Genomic DNA, 27,711 nt, shown 5'->3' on the forward strand with positions numbered 1-27,711 from the left:
TAGGAACTGGTTTTCCTAAATATTACACAGTGTCTGATCATTGTTGCATTTTGGTGCAATAATAAGTCCATTGTTTTTTTTTTAGTCTGTTTTCTGGCCTATTATATGTCATGTCATAAATGAATCGGAGCTGTTCTTTGGAGCAGGCAGACAGGACATAAGGCTAAGGGAAGGCCTGCCTCTTAGGCTTTAACACATTTCTTATGTAGTATTGACACATATTAGAGGAGTTTGTCATGCCTTGAGACAATTCAGTCCATTGATATTGGAGCAGAGGCATTTTATGTTTGAATGAGGGAACACTAAAGGCAAAATGCATGTTATCAGGATGAATAAGTATACTTTAAAAGCGATATTTTAAATCCAAAACTACTGAAGGTCGATCTTATGGAATATCTGTAGGCCTGAGTAAACCTGCCATTAGCCAATTAGTATTTTCTGGGCTTAGAGTGTATATCCATTCATTCCAACGGTTTACCTCTTGTGCTATAATATCTGTGGGTAACAATTTAGTGGGGTAAATAAGTACTTTTGAAGGCAGCAAAGGATCCACAGGATACACAAATATCTCTTTGGTCTGGATTGAAATAGCTGGAGTTAATTTTTGCCTCTATAGATAGTATGTGAGTATATTCCAATTCCATCTCTCCTACTAGTGTTTAAATGGGTTGGTTAGTGCATAATTATGTGTTAATCCTTTTGATTTTGCTGAAGTTGCATTGGAAATACCAACCATACCTCATGAGGCCAGAAAGGAATTTGTAAGTGAAGTCAACTTTATCATAGGCTCTTCTAAATATTCACCAAAATGGAGAGAATTTAAGATTAGACTGATCATTAAATTACTCACCCCATGCTTCAGGGTCAATTTCAGAATATGGAGGATATGTATGTAAAGGAGGCTGTAGCAGTAATGGGACCTGGGAGAATGGAGCTGATAAATAAGGACGATTAAAGTCTCATACAAGAGCCAACTTTATTCATTGCCTGAGACAATTTATACTCTGCAGGTTAAGAAAGGTTACATGAGTGAAGTTCTCATGAGTTAAAGTAGTATACAATGACAGAACAAGCCACAAGGGACAAAAACATGTTTTTCCATTCAGGCATATGAAGGACAGGTCAAACATTGAATTGAGCAATACCACCAAGCAATAATGAGCAACCAAGAGACAAATCACATCTATCTGCACAAAAACACATTTCAAGAACAATTTTTGGATTTGAAGAAACTTAGGTCACAAGACTTTTGTTTCATTTTCTTGGAGTGTTAACATAAGTATTCAGAATTCTCCTCAAATGACTCCTTTCCAAGACCATGTCTGATAATAAATATAATTAATTTTATTTTTATTTTAGAAAAAAATATAACATATACATGAAGAAAGTTCTTTTAAACATATGGAGTCACACACACACACACACACACCAACACATAATTGACTTTGTACCATTTACATACCTGGTGCCCTAGGAAGCCAGAAGAATGCATCCTATCTCCAGGACAAGGCTTTATAAGCAGTTCTGAGCCATCTGATGTGGGTGATTGGAACCAAATTGGGTACCCAACTGCAGCTTTACAACTGAGTCAAATTCTCAACATGCCAATACGTTATTATATTGTAGAAGATGAAGTTGTGCCATTATTGTTTCTGTCTTCTATCACTGGGAGGTGATGAAATTTCCTATATGATCACTGAAGGATTGAATGCTTTCTATCCCTCTGTGAATAGACTCGGACCATTGTTTTTTATTGTAATTGTAAACACAGTTCTCTTAATGTGAATGAAGACAACAAAAGATTTTATTGTGTAGAGATGTGCTGTGGGATGTTCTGTATGGCAAATGTGTTGCTCTGATTGGTCAATAAATAAAACACTGATTGGCCAGTGGCTAGGCAGGAAGTATAGGTGGGACAAAGAGGAGAATAAAGCTGAAAAGTGGAAGGCTGAGTCAGACATTGCCAGCCGCCACAATGACAAACAGCATGTGAAGATGCCGGTAAGCCACGAGCCACAGTATAGATTTATAGAAATGGATTAATTTAAGCTGTAAGAACAGTTAGCAAGAAGCCTGCCACGGCCATACAGTTTGTAAGCAATATAAGTCTCTGTGTTTACTTGGTTGGGGCTGAGTGGCTGTGGGACTGGCAGTGAGAGAAATTTGTCCTGACTGTGGGCCAGGCAGGAAAACTCTAGCTACAGAGATGAGCCCAGGTTATGTTAGGGAAAATTTTATAATGTGATATATTCTTTTAAAAATAATTTATTTTTACATTATATTCATCAGTGTTTTGTTTGGATCTAAGTCTGTGTGAGGGTATTGTATACCTTGAAAGAGGCCTACAGACAGTTGTGAACTCCCATGTTGGTGCTGGGAATTGAAACTGTGTCCTCTGGAAGAATAGCCAGTGTTTCATTGCTGAGCCATCTGTCCACAACCCTAATTTTGGATTTTTGAGACAGCATGCCTTAGAATTTTGGCAATGAAACACCATGACCAAAAAGCATAATGGGGAGGAAAGGGTTTATTTGGCCTAAACTTCCATATTGCTGTTTATCAGTGAAGGAAGTTAGGACAGAAACCTGAATGAGGCAGGAATTTGGAGGTGATGCAGATGCCATGCAGGTTGGCTTCTTAACCCTATGGCTTGCTCAGGCTTTCTTATACAACCTAGGATATTTCCCCATCAATCATTAATAAAGAATATTCCTTAGAGCCAGATCTTATAGAGTTTTCTCTATTGAGTTCCCTTCTTTGATAACTGTAGCTTGTTTGTGAAGCTGACATAGGACTAGCCACTGTAATTGACCACTTTTCAACTTGACACACAAACATGGCACTATTATGCCACAACCTTTCCTTTCTTATTCATTCACAATATATTCATTAGAAACATAGATAACTTTACTAAAAGTCCCACAATCTTTATAAATTTATACAAATTAAGTTTCTTTTTAAAAATAAGCAATGTAACTAAAAATTGAAAATCTTTTTAAAAATTCAAAGACTTTCAAATATGGCTCATGGAAAAATCAAAATTAAATATGGTCTCTGTGCAAGAGGAAGAAGCAAGGCAGTCAAAACCTGAAAAAGCAGAAACAAAGTCTGACTGTATAAATTAACTCAACCTCTAGTGACTGGGATCCACGCAGAATCTTCAGGGAGTCTCCAAAGGGCTTGGGTCACTTCCTTGGCTTTGTGCTCTTCAGTACACATAATTTCTAGGCCCTACTGGTTCCACTTTACCACTGCTGATGGTCTTGGTGGACACAGCATGGTACTGGCATCTCCAAAATGATGGATTCTGTGCCTGCTGTTCAAAGCTTTACCTGATTTATAAGGTTCAAGGATTTTTCACTAAGAAAATCTAGAAAAGATGTATTCTTTCATGCCTGTGAAGATGACTTTATATATAAAAATGTTCGACCACATTAATAGACCTTCTCTCCTGTGTGATTTCTTTCATGTTGTTTAAGAACACTGAAATATTATGTAAAGGCTTTACCACATTGAATACATTCATAGGTTATCTCCACCATTAATTCTTTCGGGAGTGTGAAGATGACTGTTATAAGTGAATGCTTTACAACATTAACTATGTTCACTGCCTTTCTTTCCAGTATAATTCTTTATGATCATGAAGAAGTTTTTCACAGCAAATTGATTACATCCATATGGTTTCTCTCCAGGATGAATTCTTTCATGGCTATGAAGATGAATTTTCTATGCAAATGCTTTTACAACATTGATTACATACAGAGGTTTCTCTCCAATATGACTTCTTTAAGGACTGTGAAGATGATTTTACATGTAAAGGCTTTACTACATTGATTACATTCATAGGATTTCTGTCCAGTATGACTTCTTTCATGACCGTGAAAATCACTTTTACATGTAAAGGCTTTACCACATTAATTAGATTCATAGGGTTTCTCTCCAACATGAATTCTTTCATGTCTATGAAGAGAACTATTCCATGCAAATCCTTTACCACATTGATTACATTCATAGAGTTTCTCTCCAGTATGTTTTCTTTCATGACAGTAAAGATGATTTTTATGTGCAAATGCTTTGCCACATTGATTACACTCATAGGGTTTCTCTCCACTATGAATTCTTTCATGACTGTGAAGATGACTTTTACGTGTGAAGGCTTTGTCACACTGATTGCATTCATAGGGTTTCTCTCCACTATGAATTCTTTCATGACTGTGAAGATCACTTTTCCTTGCAAATGTTTTGCCACATTGATTACATTTATAGGGTTTCTCTCCAACATGAATTCTTTCATGACTGCGAAGATGACTTTTACGTATAAAAGCTTTGCTGCATTGATTACATTCGTAGGGTTTCTCTCCATTATGAATTTTTTCATGACTGTGAAGATGACTTTTACATGCAAATGTTTTGCCACATTGATTACATTCATAGGGTTTCTCTCCAGTATGATTTCTTTCATGATAATAAAGATGACTCTTCTGTGCAAATGTTTTACCACATTGATTACACTCATAGGGTTTCTCTCCATTATGAATTCTTTCATGACTGTGAAGATCACTTTTACGTGTAAAGGCTTTACCACAATGATTACAGTTATAGGGTTTCTCTCCAGTATGAATTCTTTCATGTCTGTGAAGAAGACTTTTCCATGCAAATGCTTTTCCACATTGATTACATTCATAGGGTTTCTCTCCACTATGAATTCTTTCATGACTGTGAAGATGACTTTTACTTGCAAAGACTTTACCACATTGATTACATTCGTAGGGTTTCTCTCCAGTATGACATCTTTCATGACTGCGAAGATGACTTTTGCGCATAAAAGCTTTACCACATTGATTGCATTCATGGGTTTTCTTTCTTGTATGACTTCTTTCATGACTGTTAAAAGCATTTTTACATGTAAAGGATTTACCACATAGATTACATTCATAGAGTTTCCCTCTAGTATGAGTTCTTTCATGACTAAGATGACTTTTTTGTGCAAATACTTTACCACATTGATAAAATTCACAGGATTTCTCTCCAGTATCACTTCTTTCATGTTGTTTAAGAATACTGGGATACGTAAAAGCTTTATCACATTGTTTATATTCATACTGTTTCATTATAGTATTCGTTCTAGGTAATTGAAGGTATGTATGACATGCAAAGGCTTTATCAGTTCGATTATATTCATAGGGTTTAATTTTCAAATGTGTTCCTTGCTGTAACTGTAATGGGCAATCAGATCTAAATGTTTTATCATGTTGTTTACATTCATAGGATTCCTCTTCTTTATGGGTTCTTTTGCATGTTTCAAGATACCTGTGATGGTTTAACCCTTTAGCACATGAGTTACATTTATCAGTTCCTTTTACCATATGAGTTTTTACACTTCTTTGAAGAGAACTGGAAGAACCCCGTGCTTTATCACATTGACTGCATTTGTAACAATTTCCTATAGTGGGAATCATATTACATGTGCAATATGAACCAGTACAGACAGAAGAATTTCCAAATTCCTTGTACTCATAAACCTTTTCTTCAGTGTAAGAATGTTGGTGTAGTCCCAGGGATGTTGGAATTCCAATAAATTCTACACTTGATTCACGATCACACTGTCTACTCATAGTGGTAACTACTACATATCTTCTGATTTTTCTGGGTGAGAGAGAGGTACTTATCTTCTTTACAGATCCCCTATGCTCACATGGCTTATATCCAGAGTGACAGATGATATACCTGTTAAAGGAACAATAACAAAGGGTTTTCACACTGCATTCACACAGTTTAACATTTTGTTCCTCATAGAGATGTAGTACAGTGATTAAGTGCTGTGGGATAGTCTGTATGTCAAATGTGTTGCTCTGATTGGTCAATAAATGAAACACTGATTGGCCAGTAGCCAGGCAGGAAGTATAGGCAGGACTAATAGAGAGGAGAATTGAGAGAACAGGAAGGCGGAGGGAGATACTGCCAGCCTCCTCCATGACAAGCAGCATGTGAAGATGCCGGTAATCCATGAGCCATGTGGCAAAGTATAGATTTATAGAAATGGATTAATTTAAGATGTAAGAACTAGACAGCTAGAAGCCTGAGCCATTAGGCCAAACAGTTTAAATAATATAAGCATCTGTGTGTTTATTTTATAAGTGGGCTGTCGGACTGCCGGGATTTGGTGGGACCTGGAGAGAAAATTCTCCAGCTACAATTGGCGCCCAACGTGGGGCAAGAGTTTCCACATAAAACCTGAGAAAAAAGATTCTAAAACGGAGCTAAAAACAGTTCCTAGTTGTCTCTCTCAAGTTAGAGGCAGCCTGTGTGTTTGAGCTACTATGGCGGGTTCCTGGCGTGCGTGCTTGACCTGCAGTATGGTGGGAATGAGGCCTCTGCAAGTGGCACATTAAGCTGGACCTCTGCAAGTGGCACATTAAGTTGCATGGTGGGTTTAGCCTTTGGTAGTACAAAACAACAAAAAAAGAGGTTTCTGGGCTACACGCTGCTTTGATAGAAGCATAGACCCACTATTTCTGAGAGTTGATGGCTCCCAGAGCTGGCGGAAAATGTACCACCGCCATGTTGGGAAGCTAAAGTGGGCGGAGCCAGCAGCCACAGCACTGTTTCAGTCTTAGAATGCTGCAGTTTAAAGCAATAGGCTCAAGGTAATAAAAAAATAAGCCACGTAAAGATGGCTACCACACAGAGAATTTGATTATGTTCTCTTTGATATTCATAACTAAAGAAAAATATTTGATTACAAAAGCTGTTGAGTTATGCCAAAATGTATATTTTAAATGTACCTTGACTTCAAAATTTGGATGTAAGGATGTGTTCCTTTGGAAAGGAGGCTCTGCTTTTGTTTCCACAGAAAGCAAGAGGCTATGGATTTGTTCCAGATTAAGATACATCAGGTTTGACCAGCCAAGACCCCCTGAAAGGTCTCTGATGACACCAAGGCCCAGATGATCCAACATCCAGAACCATTTCAAGGCAACTGGCTCAGATGATACACCCTCATGGACTACTCCATAATCCTAAAATTTTCTTTGTGTACCCATAAGATACAGCGCCCCCTTCCAGCTGGAAGTAGTAAGAGAAGCTACGCAAATTCACAAATATACCAAGCTGGCTTTGGAGATGTGTAAAAGTTAAAACCTTTCTTTTTTAAAAAAAAAAAAAGAAAGAAAAGGGGAAGTGCTGTGGGATGGTGTGTATGTCAAATGTGTTGCTCTGATTGGTCAATAAATAAAACACTGATTGGCCAGTAGTCAGGCAGGAAGTATAGGCAGGACTAACAGAGAGGAGAACTGAGAGAACAGGAAGGCGGAGGGAGACACTGCCAGCCTCCTCCATGACAAGCGGCATGTGAAGATGCTGGTAAGCCACGAGCCACGTGGCAAGGTATAGATTTATAGAAATGGATTAATTTAAGATGTAAGAACTAGACAGCTAGAAGCCTGAGCCATTAGGCCAAACAGTTTAAATAATATAAGTATCTGTGTGTTTATTTTATAAGTGGGCTGTCGGACTGCTGGGGTATGGCAGGACCCAGAGAGAAAATTCTCCAGCTACAATTAAGGATTCTCCACCATGACAACATTTTTGCATGTTATAAACTGACCTTTTAACTAAACTATGGTAACTCTCTACAAGTATAAGAGTAACACAAGCTTAACTAAGGGACAATTTGCTTATGAATGTTTTTGGACATACACTAATACTCTAGTCAATTTGAATGCCTTTCGATTAGTTAAATAGAATGAAACTAAATGGAGGCATGGATCTCAGGGAATTATGATTGATATGGTGACATTTGTTAAGGCATTGTTTCTTTGTCTTCTCTTTTACAGGAACACATTGCAAGCACAGGTCAGCTATCTGAAATTGAGGTACATGATATTATAAGAATTTAATAATCATCACAAAGCAGTAATTATTTATACTGTTGGTTTTCATTAAATATCAGAGCACTTTAAAAGTTCTTCAGAGGCATTGTATCACCTTGTACATGAAAGGTATCACCTTGTACATGAAAATTACCTTCCATGTCTTCTAGAACTTTGACAATGTTCTCCAATATTCTGGTCTTCCCATTTGTAGCCTAAAATACAGAACCAGAAATTAATGATATATTACTGGAAATCATGCAAAATTTGAGTTATATATATTATATTCAGTGCGCCTTAGAACCATGCCTAATTTATGTACCACATTCTTCTTCTTTCACAGTAGAAATCACAGTGGAACAAAAATACCTAGAAAGGCTTGTACCCTTAAGTTAAAAACTGAAGGAAAACTCACATTCTTACCTATAGCAATGAGGTTATCACAGGTTTCCAGCATCACATCTCTGTAGAGACTCTTCTGGGAAGGATCCAGCATAGCCCACTCTTCCCCACTAAAGTTCACTTGCACATCCTCATAGGTCACTGTATCCTAAAAATCACATACACATATGAAACAGAAATGGTAAGACTGAATGCTCTAAAATGTATACTTCACTGGAAATATACTTACATAATTATGTGTGCTTGACAAATTTATTTCATATCACAGAATTTCAAATGCAATCAGCAAACCATTTTAGAGGGAATTAGAGAAAGAGGACCACGAATCTCATGTTTAAGTCCTCTGAACAAGATATGGTATTGCAAGAGAAATGCTGACATATATAGAGAGACATTCAAACAAAGCGATAGTATTGAGTAAACAACAGCAAACTTGTTTCAAAATTACTGACATCAAAAAGGATGGACAAGATGGGCATGGTGGTGCAAACTCAGGAGGCAGAGAAGTGAATCTCTGTGATTTCCAGGCCAGCCTGGTCTATGTAGAGATTTCTAGGACAGTCAAAGCTATATAGTGAGACCCTGTGTCAAACAAAGAAAAACATTGAACTCAAGGGGCTTACTCTAAATTCCACCAATGAATTAAACATACATTCTAGAAATGTATTTGGCTTTCAGAAAACTGGATGCCTCATTTAATCTCTAAGGCTAATATATTCCTATGGAATAATGCATTTTTATAAAGTTACTGACAGATATATCAAAATAATTCTCAAAAACCTTGTGAAGGAAAGGCTGATGTTAAACAATAAAAGAAAACAAACAAAAAATCCCAGTAGAATATAAATATGGACCAACAGTTAAGATCAACTTTTGCTTTTGCAGAGGACCTGCATCAATCCCTAGGACTCATTTGTGGCTCCCAATACTTGGAACCCAATTTCAAGAGAATCCAGGGCTCTCTGACTTCAGTGAACACAAGCCACAATGTTACACCCGCATATATGTAGGAAAAAAAATCATGCACACATTTCAAAAATTAAAATATATTAAAACAAGCAAAAAGATATGTTACACATCTGCAGTGTAGTGATTCAGGAGATCTGTATTAATGTCATGAATGCATGCCATTCTGCTGAAAGAAAATGATACCTTCTGCCAAAGTTTAAAATTTAAAAAGTGGGTAAAGCTCAGCACAAGATCAAATGCTTCATATATACTAAAACCTAATTCTCTCAGCCAAAAATATAAAATACATCAGGGCAGAAAAATGTCATATTAAGGAAAAGCATTTGCTTATATATTACCTTAAGTTATTCAAGGATGGAGTGTGTTTTGTTGGAAATGGAGTGGCTGCATGAGAATGACCAAGGCTGCTCAGTTTCAACTACAGAAAGTAGGCAAGTGTGGTTGGAGTATAAACACTCAACACCCATCCCCAGAGACTATCATACTCATGGAAAGCCCCTGATCCTAGAGATACCATTTGCATCCTAATGAAAACCAGAAACCTCACACAAAGTCTCAAATATATCTTCAAAATTGGGAGATTTTTCATTCAACCCGCCATTTTGACACAGTCCACGATAGGCTCACATTCAACCCACAATGTAAAATGCCTTTTATTCTAGCCACAAAGATCCCTATATTCTGTAATACTACCCAAAATGTTAGAATGTACAAAGTTTCTTCTGACACTGAAGACACTTTCTAGAATGTGTTATCCTGTGAAATTAAAAAAAAAAATTGTATTTTCTACTTAAGAATTAAGTACTTCATTTTAAATTTTGCAAGGTGATTCAGATTTAAATAGTGCAAGGCATTTAACAGTTGAGGCAGAAAAGGAGCTGACCCAAGTAAGACAAAACATACAGAGTGCCGATATAGATGGATTAGATTTCACAACTGAGTATATTTTGGTAATTTTTCCTTCTACCCATTCCCCTACTGGGCTTATTATGTAAAGGGAAGATAGTGTTTTAGAATGGATATTTTTAGCTCATAAACAGAGTAAAAAGTTAAAAACCTATAGAGAAAAGATTTCTGAATTAATTATAAAAAGAAGAGTTCATCAATTGTGAGGAATGGATCCAGCTGAGATTGTAGTACCTTATACTTATGTTGAAATTATGCAATTATGAGTAATTAATGATGACTGGCAAATATTCTGAAGTAATTATTTAGGAGAAATTAACAATAAATATCCCAAAAGTAAAAGACTTCAGTTCATAAAAATAACTGAATGGGTTTTTCCCAGCATGATGAGTCGAGTGCCTATTTCTAGGGCTCTTACATTCTGTGCTGACACAAGTAAATTAGGAACGGCTGGTTATAAAGCAGGAAACATCAGTAAAGTAATTCAAAGTCTATATGCTTCAGTTCAAAAATCAGAGTTGTATGCCATTCTAATGATTTTATTACTTTAATAAATCTCTTCATATAATTATTGATTCTCTGTAGTCGGAAGTTTTCCTGTGTCCCACCCAGCCCCACAGTCAGGACGAAAGTCTTTCACCCACGTCCTGTAGCTACTTGGTTGCAAATAAACACACAGAGGCTTATATTATTTACAAACTGTATGGCCTATGGGTCAGGCTTCTTGTTAGGTAGCTGTTATAACTTAATCCATTTCTACTAATCTGCATGTTGCCAAATGGCCATGGTGTTACCGGTTTGCTGGTATCTTGTTGCTCCTTAGGCAGTTGGCTGGTATCTCTCCACTCTCCTTTCTTGTCTCTCTCCAGTTCGAATGTACCGCCTAACCTTATTCTGCCTCACCATTGTCCAAACAGCTTTATCAATCACTCAGAGCAACATATATTCACAGTATACAGAAAGACATCCCACAGTAATTCTCAATATACAGAAGGGGTTGTATTACATATTGAAACTGCTGAACTTATTCCTGATAATTCAAAATTAACTTTATTATTTATACAACTACAACAGGCAATCTGAGGAAGGAACTGCCCACTTTATTATTACCCATATTTGGTCTCATACTGGATTGCCTGGGCCATTAGCAAAAGGAAATGAAAAAATTGATCAACTATTAATAGGAAATGTATTAGAGGTTCAGAATTTTATTTAAAAAATCGTGCTCATAGTAAGGGCTTGAAGGATAAATTTTCCATAACCTAGTGACAAGCTAAAGAGATTATAAAAACTGTCCCAATTGTTCTTTGCATAACCAAATTCCTTTACCTGCAGGAAGTAATCCTAAGGGTGCTCAAAGAAGTGAAATTTAGCAAATGAATGTATTTCATTTAGCAGAATGTGAAAAATTAAAATATGTTCATCATACTATTGATACATGCTCTGGATTTCAAAGGGCATCTGACTTAAGTTCTGAAAAGGGTGATTCTGTATTTACGCATTTATTTGAGACAATGGTTGTAATGGATATACCAATACAAACTAAAACTGATAATGCTCCTGCTTATGTTTCCAAAGAAATGAAACAATTTTTTTGCATATTATAACATAAAACATATTACAGGAATATCATATAATCCTATAGGACAATCAGCTATTGAAAGATTTAACTGCACTCTAAAAGAGATGCTTATAAAACAAAAGGGGGATATGAGGACTCCCTGAAGTAAATTACATGATGCTTTACTAACTAAATTTTTTAAATGCTAATGAGACAGGGACAACAGATGCTGAAAAGCATTGGACCATAGAAAAACACTGCTTAAGTAAGTCAGCTTGTGTCCTACAATGATGCCTTGACAGCTATATGGAAAATGGGGAAGGTGTTGTTATGATGGGGCCCGAGGTTATGCTTATGTTTCTACAAGATACAAGAAGTTATGAATACCATCAAAGTTGACAAAAGGTCTAAAAACCTTTTGAATGCTACAACTTTGTTCCTTGCTACATGATCTGTGGTAACTGCTGAGGTAACAGGGACTGATCATGCTTACTGGGCCTATTTTCCCAATTCTCCAATTAACAGAGGAGTAAGTTGGGGAGATATGGATACTCCTGATGTGGTTAATGAATCCTCTTGGCTACCTGATTCTTACGACCACAGAGGAGCTGCTAAACCTGAGGAAGAGGGTAAGGAGATTACAAACTATACTGTGAGGATGCAAGGAATTCCTATTTGTATGGGTAATGGGATTCACCGCCTAAATATAACTTTTCAATTTTGGCTATCTTTAGTTAATCATAGTACTGCCCAGAATTTTCATGATAAATTTTACATGTTTCATGCATCTGCTTTTAGAGGACAGGAGATTAATGCTGCTAGTTCCATAAATCTACCATCTTGTGAGAAGTGGGTTACCAACAAGGATTCTGACTGAGTACATTAGCAACAATGTAAAGGTGAGAAACCTCGAGTGCTTATTAATATCTCCCATAGACATATCATTGATTGGAGCCTTTATGGCTTCCCTTGAGGAAAATATTCTCATTCAGAGTTAAGATGACAGAGGTATAGTTTGAATGGAATTGTGGAAATTAGTTCTACCATCAAGTAACCTATCCAATGACATTAGCAACAATGACATGGAGGTGGAATGTCAGGTTCCATGTTACAATTTGGCAATTCAGTTCAGACTAATTTGTGGAAATTGCCAAGTGCCTTACACCCTCTTAAACTTTGGAAAGTTAAATGTTTATGATGGTAAGTATACTTTATCTTTTAGATTGAATCAAAGTCACACCTTAGTAGCATGTGTACCATTACCTTATATATTATTAAAAGAGCTACACAATGGTACCTTAACAACTATAGTATCACTATATACAACTATAGAATATAACTATTTATAAATATATAGTGTCAGCATAGTATTGTATTTTGAATGTTTTACTCTCCATACCTGCATTAATGTTAGCATGTTATTGGATGTCACTTCTGAAAGTTTATATGTTCTTAGAGCAAGGCCAGCAATCTGGTTACCAGTGAAGTTTTCGAGGCTATGGCAAGACTCACCTGTGCTGATTCTAGTCCAGGAACTCCCAGAGAGAATGTTAAAAGAACAGGTCCGACGACTGGACTGATTATTGCTATAGTTATGAGTGTTGGTGATCTCCTCCTTGGGGCCCCATTCTACACTCAGGTCTCACTACTCCCATTGTAGACCCTGCCCCTTCAAAAAGCCCACCAACCAGCAGATCCTCCTCTCAGAAAGCCAGCCAAGGGTCATCTCTTCCCCTGGGGGCTGCTCAAGACCATGCCTGCAGGATACTTAAAACCTGGTAGCCATATTTGCCACATGAATCCACTCTGAGATGATTTTTCACTCTTTCATTCTCCCCATCCCCCAATAAACCTCTTACACTAACTCTGTTGTCCCAGGCATGTTTTCTTAGTGGCATATTTTGAAAGGGCCCGCCAAAAAGTACCCACTTTGCCTTTTTACTCTCTAAGCTCTCCTGGCATTTGGTCTCACTATGCTGGGATTCTAGCCACAACAGATTCATTCTCTTTGTATGTTCCTGTCTACTATCCCACTCTAAACTGCATTAATGTTCCATCCTTACATTTGCTACAATGTGGGAGTCAGAGATGCAGAGGCTGGCTGCTTCGTGCCTAGCACATGCCTGTTCTCCCTTACAATGTTTGATGAGCTGGCCCTCAGTGAGAGACATGCCAGCTCCTGGCAGCATGCCTATTTCCTCTAAAAAGATGGATGGCTGTAAAAGAACTTCCCTTAGGTGCTTGCATTAAATGTAGCAAATCCAGTCACAGAGCAGAAAAAAACTTCCTTTCACCTCAACTGCTGCCAAGACCCTGTCCAGACTGTGGAGAAGCAGGACACTGAGGGATGATTTCCATGCTTTGCCAAGACAAGACATCTGCATGTTCCTGGGGAAAGAGTGCTGCTACTGTATCAAGGAATCTGGCCTGGTGGAAACTAATATTGAGTCACTCTACAGACTGTCTGAAGAACTTCATCACTATGACCAGGGCCCATCTCCACTGCATTCTTTCTGGCAGTCTTCACTCTTCCCACAGCTAGCCCTGTTCATAGGGCCAGTGGTAATAAACTTATTTTTTTTTCTCCTAGCAATGTGCCTTCTCTTCCTCCCAGAATGGATTCCTGAGGTCTCAGGTAGTGGTTAACCAGATGCTTCTTCACCCATACCTCCCACATTGTCCCATGCCAACAGAAAGTACCCATATTTGAACTGGTGACTCTATACCCCAAAAGATCGGAATGTTTGGCTGGAACCTGCATTCCTGGCTATCCAAACCCTGGCCTTTCATAAAAACCACCAAAAGACCAGTTCTGCATACTTGGCAACTGGAGGCTCCTCCTCTGAAGCTGCCAGTGGCCCAATCCCAGCCTAAAGCGTGATACTTGGGCATAAATCCAGCTTGTAGAAGAAACATCATCACCCAGCACCTAGAGGGTATTTAAGCTCCCTCCTTTTAGACTGGCCATGTGATTCCTCTCCTGCCCTCCTGAGAGTTACCCAGGAGTTGCTTTGCTCTGTTCATTAAACCTAGATTTATTAAATTAGCCTGATCAGACTTCTTATACTGGCAGCACAGGATATCCAATAACCATGGATCCAAAACTCATCAATGGGAATTATTTCATTGACTGCTACTGTTGCAACATCCTGAGTAGTCCTTCATAAAGAAACTTAAATTGCTGAATTTGTTAGCAACTGGCATCAGATTTCTACAAAACTTTGGGCTCAGCAGAATTAAACAGATGGTGACAGTGTTAGTGAAACAGCAGACTTGATGCAAGCTGTGTTACTTTTAGGAGATCAGTTAGAGACTTAAAGGGAACAGATTCAGTTAAAATGTGTTGGTAATGTTAAAATTTAATTGTATTTCACCTACTGTATTAAAGTTTAATGAAAACAAGTATGATTGGGATAAGGTTAAAATGCCATTGTTGAGTCACCCTAATGGCTCGCAAATGTTTTATGATTTACAACAAGAAATTAAGGAAACCTTTTCAGTTAAGTTACCTGGCGTGTCTGGAATGGATGTCACGGAATGCCTTGCAGATACCATACCTTCATTAAATCCTATGAATCATTTTGATAAGTTTTGTATTCTGGCAATTGTTATACTTGTTTTTGCTATAATAATTTTAACACTTTTCAAATATATTCTGACTTATGTACATGAGACTATCTTCACTGTGCAGCTGCATAACCTTCAACATAATTAGAGTAGCTTAAACAAAAGGGGGTAAATATAGGAATTTAGCAGAGTCACTGTATCTGGGGTAATATTTGAAAAACAACCAGTTCTCAGAAGTACTTTGACCTTCAAGAATCCTTATGGAAAGCAGTGACTGTTTTCCTGAAAGGGCTTTGCAGCCATCCCCTGACTTTGGGGCTGGACCTTCTTGCTGCCACACAGGTCTTAAAATTTCAGCTTGGGAGTATCTTCTTTCTTCAATCAACATGGGCTACACGGTGTACTCTGACACTCTATATATCTGCTTAAGTGATAAGTAATAACCAAGCCACAGACTAAATGTTTGGTCAAGACAGTCTATGAGTCTTTAATTTAGCTATATTTGTTTTCACAGGATACAGGAAGAATACATGTAGACAATATGCTGAAATACTACACAAAACATCTATCATAATTATTGCTCTGTTGCTGTGAGGAAATACAATGACCAAAGTGACAGTGATAATGCAAGGCTTTTTATGTTAAGACTTGATTACACAGACAGAGGATTAGTCCATTATCATCATGAATGGCAGCATCAAGGTAGGCAAGCACTGGGCTGAGACCAATATCCTGATACAGACAGGATAAGAGCACACCTGGGCCTCTTATATTATCAAGTATTACACATAATACAGGACTAGAGTCATAGAGGCAAGTGATGCTCTCCTTCAGTCAGACATGTAAATTAAAATTAGGGACCTTGTATGAGGAAATACTCTGTCTAACTTTCAGTAAATATACCTTTGTATGGCTGTTCGGGTTCAGTCTATCAGAAGAGACTGGACCTTCTTGCTGCCACACAGGTCTTAAAATTTCAGCTTGGGAGTATCTTCTTTCTTCAATCAACATGGGCTACATGGTGTACTCTGACACTCTATATATCTGCTTAAGTGATAAGTAATAACCAAGCCACAGAATAAATGTATGGTCAAGACAGTCTATGAGTCTTTAATTTAGCTATATTTGTTTTCACAGGATACAGGAAGAATACATGTAGACAATATGCCGAAATACTACACAAAACATCTATCATAATTATTGCTCTGTTGCTGTGAGGAAATACAATGACCAAAGTGACAGTGATAATGCAAGGCTTTTTATGTTAAGACTTGATTACACAGACAGAGGATTAGTCCATTATCATCATGAATGGCAGCATCAAGGTAGGCAAGCACCGGGCTGAGACCAATATCCTGATACAGACAGGCAAGCAGAAAGAAACCTTCCTTAGGCTTTTGAAACCTCAAAGCACAGCTACAGTGACACACCTTAACAAACAAAGAAGGTAAAATACCAGGAAGACAATACTTGGCTTCCACAGTTACAATTTGTGGTAAGACTCATTCATGTATGGACTCAACTTGCGGCTACAGAATTCTTTCTTCTATTACTTTGTTGTATGGAGCCTACATGTCTAAGCCATAGGTACCATCTCCTCCTATATTCATGCTAACCTAATTAAAATGTTCTATTAAAGAACAGGCACAACAGGGCACATTTAAACCTTGAGAAGTGTGGGTCCAACCAGGCCTTGTGTCTGATGGAGGATGGACATGTCATAGCAGGGAGCTGGGCCATCCTTGCCAACCAAGTATCCAGGTGGTTTGCTGCTCTCTTGCCTATATTGTCAATAGTACATTATGAAAACACAGAATTTATAGAGTAAACAGAAGTTGAATATAAAGTCTAATAATTTATGCTATCAACAACATTAAACTGATGGCAAAAGGACATTATGAAAGAAAAAATGATCAAGATTGAACATATAGCACACTAGAGACATCATCTGACTTCAAAAGTTCAAGTGTAACTACCATAAAGATTGTACTGTCTGGGAAAGAATAAAGAGATAACAGAACTTTAGAGCAAACAGACTAAGAACACAACTGAAATGCAGTCACTGTTGAAAAATGAGACCAGGATACCCAGTATGGCCTTACTAACACAGGTGACTGAAACACTATGTTATTTATATGCAAATGTATTAGTAACACAGATGATAAGATCTGTGCAAAATTAATTCCAGTAGGATTCTACCACTACATGTTAAGTGGGAAGGACATAACTTTAGGAAGCCCCCAGAGAAACTAGGGCTTTGTGAGAAAGCAAGTCTGCCTTCCATGGTGACACTAAAATCAGGAGAGTTGTGCTCATGGCATAGTGAGGTCAAAAATAAGCATTTTTATTCTCAAGGGCTCCTGTTCCTCATGCTTTGAGGGAAGGCATGACAGGAACTCAAGCAGCCCAAGAACCTGGAAGCAGGAGTTGATGCAGAGGCTGTAGAAGGTGCTGCTTACTAACCTGTTCACCATGGCTTGCTCAGCTTGCTTTCTTATAGAACCCAGAAAAACCATCCCATGGGGGGCTCATCCACAATGGGCTGGGCACTTCCCAATCAATTACTAATTAACGAAATGCCCTAAGGCTTGCCTACATCTAGATCTTATGGAAGTATTTCCTTAATTGAGGCTCCCTCCTCTCAAATGACTCTAGCTTGTATCAAGTTGACATAAAACTATCAAGCACTCTGATGATTTACATTAATTGGATTAAATGGGAACACAGATGAGTGACCTGTCAAGTTGGGGAGAACAGAAAGGAGCTGCCAGAGCCTAAGTCCTGCTGGATTGAACTACTGGGGCAAGAGGAATGTAAATACATTCTGCTGTTAGTACTTCTGTTTGATTAGGAAGTCTTTACCCCAACTCTTCAGGAGACTTTTAAACAATATATCAAGCCGACTAGGTGACACATGCCTGTTATCTCAGCATCAAGACTAGCATGGGCTGCACAGGGAGGTGCAGGAGATCAGGGACAGCAAAGCAGAATTCTGTCTCAAGCAAGATGTTTTTCTGAGGAGCTAGGATGGGATCCAGAGCTTTCACATGCTTGGCTAGGTATTTTACCCCTGACCTACATCCAAAACCCTTCTTCCATGCATGGTGACTTAAGGGTTGCACACATGTGGAAGTCAGAGAATAACTTGTCAGAGTCATTTTTTTTCCATCAGGTGGGTCCTGGGGATTGAACTCAGTCTCAGAAGCAAGCACCTTAATCACTTGCAGGTATTCTACTTTCATAGGTTATGACATATTCTGTGGTTTTGCTGTCAGGGACAAAGTCTGTTCATGTAGTCCTGATTGGTCTGGATCTCTATGTAAACTCTAACAAAAATTTGCTTCCTTCCTTCTGCCTCTGCCACCTGAGTCCTGATATTACACTGCGCCCCACCACACACAGCTTGTTTTGTTTGGGGTGGAAATAGTCTCAAGTAGCTCAGGTTGGTCTCAAGTTCAGTAAATAGCTGAAAGTCATCTTCCATTTTCATCTCTACCAAGCTACATTTTCCAGGTAGTGATATTTAAATAGCAAACAATGAGGCTGGGTACAGTGACACGCACTTTTAATATTAGCACCAGGGAGCCACAGGCAAACCTGCTCTACATAGTAAGTTCCAGGCATGTGAGCATGAGTTAGTAAGATCATCCAGGAAGAAAAAAACAGCGCTGATAATAATACTTGGATTTTTGGTTGGAGAGATGGCTCAGCTGTTAAGAGAACATGCTGCTTTTGCAGGGAACTCAAGATTAATTCCATAACCTATACCAGGCAGAAAAGCTTGACTCAAAAAAATAAAACAGACAGACAAAAAGGTACACAGACATATCTTTCTTTAAGTTTTTTTGAGATGGGCTCTCACTATGCAGCACTAGGTGGCCTAGAAAACACTATGTGCTGTTTCACAAAGAATAAAGATATCAATAGAACATAAGAGAAAACTTACAAAGATACAATTAATATAGAGTCAATTTTGACTCACCAGGCCAGGAAACTCAGCATGCCTGATCTTACTGACACTCATGATTGGACCACCCTGGCATCTACATGCAAATATATTAATGACACAGAATTTACGCCCTGCACAGAATTAACTGCAGACCGGTCCTACACCTGAATGTTCAGTGCCCAGTGCAGAACTTCTAGAAGACACTCGAGTGACCAGGGCTCTGTGAGTTAACAACCTGCCTCCCACCAGCAGTAACGCAAGTGGCGTATGCGGGCGCACAGCATGATGATGTCACAATAAGAAAATATCCAGCCACAGTACCCACATCCCTGTGCTCTGTGTAGCCACAGCCGCAGCCGCATATGGAAGTTACTCAGAGGCTGCAGGACTTAGGAGTTGCAGGAACAGCAGGGAACTCAGACCTCACGGGCCGCCGCGTCCGCCGGTTCCCACAGCCCCGGGACCCCACCCCGGCTCCCTCGGCTCCTCCCCGGGTGGGGACGGCGGCCCCTCGCTCACCATGGCGGATTCCAAGCTCGCCCCGCTCTCCTCACAGCTCCCAGCAGCGGGTCACAGCGCAGCACACGGAACAAGAGAGTCCCCCTCAGCCCTGGAGCCGCGGAACCTGCAGCATGGAGGACCGGAAATACCCACCCTATTCTGACTGGGAGGCCCTGATTAGCTAGTGTGTCCTGAGTGACAGGAACAGCTCCCCTAGGGACAGAGTACCGGAGGGACGCAGCACAGTGGTTCCCAGCCCTGGCTTCCACCTCAGGCACAGAGCTGTCCCAGACCAGCTGAGGTTGGCTTTGCTGCAAAACTTGGAACTGGACTGTAAGGTCGTCCATGCACCTTTCCTGCAGTCAGTAGGCACTTCTTCGTCCTGGACACAGGATGTTAGGTCTCAAACCAGGGACAAATGGCTGAGGCGCCTAATTAACATATCCAAGCAAGACGTTTTCTGCCAGATTCTCCCTGCATCCTTCAGCCCCTACCAGTTACAGGGTATGACTGGCAAGCCACGCCCACTGCCCTGAACTTCTCCAGCCCAGATTTAGGCCTTTAATCCTAAATCTCAGGAGGTAGAGGCAGATGGATCTGTGAATACCAGGCCAGCTAAAACTACACTGTGTATATATATGGAGTAGAGTTGACAACAGTCTTTGCTCTAGGGAGACAAGTCTCTTGAATGTAATTTTTGAAGATTAATAGTGTATCATGTTAATTTATTTTTAATACAAATTCAGCCTCCTTTCTCACATTTGGGACGTCATGCACAGGACTTTGTCTCTCCACAACCTTTTCAATTAAGAATGGACTGTTTAAGAACGTTAAATGATTTTCAAAAATTGCTTGGGGGTATTTCCTGGGTACATAGTTATTTGGATCTACCCACAGTGGTATTTAAACCCTTACCACCATAATCCAACCATCTTGGTAACCTGGCTTTTCCCCCTCTACCCTTTAGCTTCCTGACCTCTTGGTCTGTCTCTCTCCTCTCCCCTAGCTCCTCTTCTCAACATTGATCATACTCATGTCTGCTCTGGACTCTCTAAAATGTCCCTGCCTCTCCCTGCACTCTGCCTTTTATCTAAAAAATCTTTCTCCTCCAACATATGTAGTAGCAGTCATGTCCTTTCCTTTTTTATTTCTTAGAACCTCCATATTCTTATGTGAAACCTCAGGGCAGGCTATCCCTTCCTGTGGACTGTGCAAGTAAGCTACTCAGGGACCTTCTTTCTGGGCAGATGAAAAGATATTTCGCTCCTTTCCCATCCCTGTTATGCTCCTAGGCCTGTGTCCCCAGCACCTGAAATGCTGACTACAGGAAATCCGGGCTGACTCAGTGATGGAGGCTTCTGCAAGTCTTGCAATCTCAGGAGAAAGTCCCTGAACTCAGGTGTTACCCAGTAGGGCCAGAGTAACTGTCAGGTCAGGCACCTCCAACCCTACCCACAAGCCCTTCTAGCACCATGGCAGCCTGCAGAGTGGGGTGAGGGACCCCCACCATCCCACCCAGAGTGAGAAGTGTAGTACCTAGAACCTGTGCTGGGACCAGCTACCTACTGAGTCAGACCTTAACTCTGTCCAGCTTCTTGGGAGTTCAGGACTCATTTCTGGGGCACTAGTCAGGTTTGCTATGAAACTGAGAAAGGACAAAGAAGACCTGTCAGTTTCAGGGACAACCATACATCAGGCCAACTGTGGAAAACGTACTATGATTTTTACTTTTGTAAAAAGAAAGTTTGATTTTAAAAAATGTACTAAAAATCTGCAATCTCTTAAACACCTATTCTGTAGAAAAGGCCTGTCAATGTAAATATTTTAGTCAACTAAACCCTACAGGATCAAGGTATTTTTACTTAATTACTTCATATTTACTATGGAGCATAGGTGTCTACGCATACGTGGACAAATGCCCATTTTCCATATAAGGAATATGGGTTACATCCATTTGCCATAACTCACAAGGTCGTAGGCCTCGTGGATTAACCCCCATTGGCAGAGAGTTTGTATTAGTAGGACAAATATTACAATTACACACAATGGATCTGGCAGCTTCGAGGGGAATTTGAAATTGAAAGCGGAGCGCCATGGCATTTTGATGGTGTAAGGCATGACTTTTTTAAGCAGCTTCTGTGGAGTAGGCTATCACTTCTGTTAGAGAGTCAGCCATATGATTCCCATCATGGATGGGACCTGGAAGCATCATATGTGCATGAACATGACCAATAAAGGAAAGATGAGTCCTAGACTGAATTAATTCCTGCAATTTTGAAAGCAAGTTTAAAATTGTAGAGTGATTAGAAGTGAGGGGGAGCAGTCTCTATATGTGGGAATAGTGTAACTATATATTGGGAATCTTCTGTCCTTGAGTCTCTCAAAGGCAACAATTACTGCTATCAATTCCACTTTTTGAGCAGAGGTTTCCTGTGTAAGGAAAGACTCTTTAGAACCATCAATAATTAGTGCAGATCGGCCTGAAGCAGAGCCATCAGTGAATACTAACACTGCTGGAGGACGGAATGGATCTGATTTAGCTCTACATGGAAAAATTACAGGATGAAAGCGTATGAAATTTAATAGATAATGGCCAGGCAGTTCATATGAAAAGGTGCCAGTATATCCTATTAGAGCTACCTGCCAATCTACAGACTCACAGCTGTATAAGGAAGGATTATCATATGGACATCCTGTCCAAACAATTCTTTACTTTGCTTCCTTCCCTTAGTCAATAGAGAGGCAACTAGAGAAGTATAAGCTGTTACAATTTTTCTGTGAGTTACAGGTAAGTGTAACCATTCTAAAGGCCCTTCTTGCCACAAGCAGGCCGTGGGCATATAAACAGTAGGCAAAATAATCAGACTCCATGGTTTATTGTAATCTATATGAAGGAGTCTTTTAGAGTTAAGTCCTTTTTCTATCAGAGCCAAGGAGGTTTTCGCTTCAGGCGTTAACTTTCGTGGTGATCTTGGGTTAGGGTTACCATGAAGGATGTCATTTAAGGGTTTAAATACCACTGTGGGTAGATCCAAATAACTATGTACCCAGGAAATACCCCCAAGCAATTTTTGAAAATCATTTAACGTTCTTAAACAGTCCATTCTTAATTGAAAAGGTTGTGGAGAGACCAAGTCCTGTGCATGACGTCCCAAATGTGAGAAAGGAGGCTGAATTTGTATTTTTTCAGGGGCCACTTGGAGCACATATAAAGTCAACTGTTGGACCAGAAATTGTAGTGCCTCCTGCAAATATGCTCTATCAGCATGAGAAATTAATATATCGTCCATATAATGAATAAGATAAACATCAGAATACATTTTAAGAACTTGCAAAAGCACTGTATCCACAAATTTTGGCCACAAGGTTGAGCTAATTTTGCTTCCTTGGGGTAAGATTTTCCCCTGGTACCTCTGATAAGGTCTGTGAAAATTTGGACAAAACGCTGACAATCTTCAGGATGGAGAGGTATGCTAAAGGAACAATTTTGTAGATCTATGACAATTATATTTTGATTTTTAGGGATGGCCATAGGGAATGGCAAGCCAGGCTGTAAGGCCCCCATCGGCTCCATGATTTCATTTAATTTTCTAAGATCTTGTAACAGCCACCATTTGCCTGATTTTTTTCCTTAATAATAAATATGGGGATGTTCCACAAGCTGGTGGATGGTTCTAAATGCCCCTTTTCAAGCTGCTCCTTTATTAGACAGGTAGCAGCTTCAATTTTTTCAATACTTAAGGGCCACTGTTCAACCCAGATGAGAGTGTTGGACCTCCACTTAATGGGGTTGGCAGTTAGGAGAACAGTGGCCCCCATGGTAAATTTTTATATCCTATGCCATGTCTGTCATTCTTTATTTCTGGAATAATAGGCTCAATTCTACCTTGGGCCTGTTTACCCAGGCCCTTTTCGGGGTTATAACCCATTTGTAGCATTTGAGCTGAAACTATTTCATTAGCAGAAATTAACACACCTATCTGTTGTAATGTGTCTCTTTTCCATAGCATGATAGGTATGGAGGGAACAAAATATGGACAGAATGTGCCATAATTTTCTCCATCTGACCATCTTAATATTCCTGAGCTTCTGGCAACATTATTTGTTTGACCTAGGCCTACTAAAGATGAAGGAGTAACAGCCATTTCCCAGGTATTTGGCCAATCTTTTCCAGAAATGCAAGAAATGTCTGCACCTGTGTCTAAAAGATCAGTTATCTTCTTTCCCTGTACCTTAAGAGTTTTTGTTCGTATGGAATTTTTAATTTCCTGAATCCAGAAGACCATATCACTAGAATGGAGGCCAGCTGCTCCTCTAGGTGGTACAAAGGCTGAGCTTCCTGTGGCCTGATATGGGAGCAGCAATATTTGCACTATGCGCTATCCTGGATGGATCTGAATTGTTTTTGTAGGGAGTTGTGGTGGTATTGTGTTCCCCAAAATATTATGCACCCTAATAAACTTATCTGGGGTCAGAGACAGAACAGCCACTAGATACAAAGGCTAGAAAATGATGGCACTCACACCTTTAATCCTAGCATTTCAGAGGTAGAAATCCCTCTGGATCTCTGTGAGTTCAAGGCCACAATGGAAACAGCCAAGCATGGTGACACACGCCTTTAATCCCAGAAAGCGAGCCTTTAATCCCAGGGAGTGATGGTAGAAAGGAAAGATATATAAGGCATGAAGACCAGAAACAAGAAGCATTTTGGCCTGATTAAGCATTTGGCCTGGTTAAGCATTCAGGCTTTTGAGCAGTTCAGCTGAGACCCATGCCGAATGAGGACTCAGAGGCCTCCAGTCTGAGGAAACAAGACCAGCTGAGGATCCGGCGAGGTGAGGTAGCTGTGGCTTGTTCTGGTTCTCTGATCTTCCAGTTCACTCCAATACTTGGCTCAGGTTTGATTTTATAAGACTCTCTAAGATTCATGCTACAGGGGGTTGTACAATAATCTTAATTTCTCCAGTGAAGTCAGGGTCAGTCAGTCATGGGACAATTTTTATACCCTGTACATCTGAGGAACTACGTTCTATTATTAACCCCAGAATCCCTTCTGGGGGAGGTCCGTACACTCTGGTATTAATGCATATTGTTGGGGAGTCAGGAGTTAATATTGTGAAGGTGATGGAGTGCAGGTCTAGTCCTGCGCTCCAGAGGGTGACTATTTGTAATTGTTCGATTGACCTGTGTTCAAGAAAGGGTTGTTTATTGCTCCCATTATTTCTGGGGCTGGTGCTGCCCCATCACCCTGTTTCCCTGAGTATGGGGGGATGGTCCTGCTATAGTTTGGGAGTTAATAGTATCCTCTAGTGGCGTCCCATTCTGATGGAATCGGGATCTACAGTCTTTTTTCCAATGATAGCCTTTTGGCAGCAAGAGCATATTCCCACAGGCCTGTTATAGTTTGCAGCCTGGGTTATAGCTGGGGCATTAGAGCCTATATTATTGTTTCTGGGATTTTGGCTCTTCCTTGAAAGGGACATTGTTTGCTGATATGTCCCATTTGTCCACATTTAGGCCCTATATCCCTTTGGTTAGGCTATTTCTGTTGTTGGTTTTTTATGAATTCAGTTGTCGTGCGTCCCTGTAATGCGGCTGCAATTGCCACACTTTGAAAGTAAGAGGGACCGACATCCACGCATGCTCTGATGTAATCAGAGATGCTTCCCATTTTCTTTACTTGTCTCAGTAGAGATTCACAAGTAGTAGAGGCATTTTCATAAGCCAATTGTTTTAAAATTATATCTCTTGCTTCAGAGCTGGGAACCATTCTCTCCACAGCTTCCGTCAGCCTGGCAACGAATTCTGTATATGGATCTTCTGGATTCTATGTTATATTAGTAAGCCCTGTGGTATTAGCATCAGCAGAGGGTAAGCGTTTCCATGCTGTAAGGGCTGCTGTGGTAATTGCCTTCAAGGTATCTTGTGATAATTTTAATTGTTTGGCCTTATCAGCATATCTCCCTGTGGCCATGAACATTTCATAAGTTAAACCTCTCCTTGCCAGAGACTTGACTGCCTGTTGTCTGGCTATTTTCTCATATTCAGTCTTCTATAACAACTAGGTACCTCCTGATAAACAAGCCTTAGTTAGCTACTTGGAACCAATCACAAGGGGTGAGCCACTGGTAGGTTAGACTTTCCACCAGGGTGAGCTTATATGGAGAAGTTGGGCCATAAGCAGCTGTTGCCTATTTTATTTCTTTCAGCAGTTTAAAAGGTAGGGAGGGGTTCCCATTGGACTTCGCCTTCTATGCCTGGATAGATCACAGGGAAACATCCTAGTGTTCCCCTTGGAGGCAAACTTACAGGTGATAGGGTAGGGAAAGCCTGCAGGTCACTAAAAGTTAAAACACTTTTTCCTCTGCTGCCAGTTTCCTGACAGGGTGAAGAAGGAGGAGTACTGACACCTAGTCAATCTGCATCACAGCTTGAAATGCCTGGTAAGAGGAAACCCCTTTTGATCTAAGAAGTTCTCTGGGGTGGTAAGAGAGCTGGGCAGGAGGCCTTGATTTGCACAAGAAACAAAGCTTGTCCGTCTAGTGGGCAGGCACTTGGCCTGTGAGACAAGTTGTCTCAAAAAGGACATTTTATCTTAGTTGGGGCCAGGGGAGAGGGGGTTCAGGAGTCTAACAGATGGCCTGGTAGCTATCTGTTCCTTGCGGGTCTTTTAAGGCTTTTTGGGGGTTGACTCTATCTTAGGAAGTAGCTCATGGAGGGTATTTGCAAAATGCAGATACCCAAAACAAATGCTAAAGAGGGGGCATGGAGCTCAGAGGCAGAAGGTTCTGTCTACATGACTATCCAGGTACCCTGAAATGGAGATTCATACACACATACACATTTTAGGAGAATTATGAGCACAAGGAATTCATAGCAAGGCACAACTGAATATTAAGCTGCACAACACCAATAGACCCTGCTGATGGGCTTCCCACTCGGCTGGCCCTTGGTTTAGTCAAGGTATAGCTTATAATATACAGCTGGACTTCTATTTCATATTTCTGTGGCTCACCACAGTGCATAGATTATCAGAAATGGGTTAACTGAAGTTAGGAAAGTTAGCTACAAACAAGCCTAAGCTAAGGCTGAGCATTCATAACTAATAGTAAGTCTTCACGTCAGGGTTTGGGGGCTGGCAGTACAAGAAAGCCTGCTACATTTGAAGTCCAGTGTGTGGGCTGTATTTCCTTATGGGCCAGAAAAAGTTGGAAAAAAAAAAAAAAAGAAAACAAGTTAGAACCCAACATGGCTTCCTAGTAGCCTGGTACTTGTAGCATACACAGGCATAGTTCTGCCATACTGCAAGCACTGGAGCAGCCAGAACATTAAGTTGAAACAGCCTGCTAAGAAAAATCACCTGCTGCAGCACAGCACCAAAATCCCAGAGCTGTTAAATGCATCTCCCAGTTAAATGCAGCTCTCTGGCCAGGCCCACAAATAAGGCTGGCTCTCATGGACCTGAGGAGGAAGCAGAACCAGCTACCAGTGTCAGGTGCTAAGTGGAGCCTGGTCAGTTAAGGCTTGGCTCTGGAGGTCAGAAAAGACTACAGACATGCAGTAAAGGCAAGTCTAGATGGGAAAAAACCTCTAAACAGGTTATAGTGTACATAAAATGTGCTTAAGTGCATAAAAAAGAAAAGACACTCATAGAAAAAATAAATAGCTTATAAATAATAATGTAAAGTTTTTAAAGAGAGAATAAAGTAATATAAAAAGAAAAAAGCCACATAAAGATGGGAAATACCCAGAGAGTCTGGATCCTGTATGATGTTGTGGTAACTTTGAGTTTTTTAAATGCTGATGAGTGAACAACAGCTGCTGGGAGACAGTTGATTTGTAAAAGGGACTGATGAATTAAACCATCCTAGATATTTAAGGGGTGCCTTAACTTTAAAATGGAATACAGGATATATGGAATACATATATATGGAATGGATTTGACAAACAAAGTCTTTGCTCTAGAAAGACTACTCTCTTGAATG

General features: G+C 39.9%; 1 protein-coding gene and 1 pseudogene across 3 annotated transcripts; one reads left to right on the top strand and one right to left on the bottom strand.

Moving 5' to 3' along the window:
* LOC131900449 (excitatory amino acid transporter 4-like) overlaps positions 1 to 27,711 on the top strand; it is a 419,569-nt pseudogene that overhangs the window by 185,231 nt on the left and 206,627 nt on the right.
* LOC131900826 (zinc finger protein 883-like) lies at positions 1,170 to 19,855 on the bottom strand. Of its 3 annotated transcripts, none has more exons than XM_059252158.1 (4): positions 19,745 to 19,855; positions 8,295 to 8,421; positions 8,026 to 8,086; positions 1,170 to 5,727 (listed from the first exon to the last, which is right to left on the bottom strand). In XM_059252158.1, exons 1-4 carry the CDS (start codon positions 19,745 to 19,747, stop codon positions 3,915 to 3,917), a joined length of 2,004 nt encoding a protein of 667 aa, XP_059108141.1. In that variant the 5' UTR covers positions 19,748 to 19,855; the 3' UTR covers positions 1,170 to 3,914. The 3 variants fall into 3 exon arrangements, with proteins under 3 accessions (XP_059108141.1, XP_059108140.1, XP_059108142.1); XM_059252157.1 differs by lacking the exon at positions 19,745 to 19,855 and adding an exon at positions 19,259 to 19,416; XM_059252159.1 differs by lacking the exons at positions 1,170 to 5,727; positions 19,745 to 19,855 and adding an exon at positions 19,259 to 19,416 and having other exon boundaries at positions 8,022 to 8,086.

The sequence above is a fragment of the Peromyscus eremicus genome, unplaced genomic scaffold, assembly GCF_949786415.1.
Source record: "Peromyscus eremicus unplaced genomic scaffold, PerEre_H2_v1 PerEre#2#chr22_unloc_1, whole genome shotgun sequence".
Lineage (NCBI taxonomy): Eukaryota > Metazoa > Chordata > Mammalia > Rodentia > Cricetidae > Peromyscus > Peromyscus eremicus.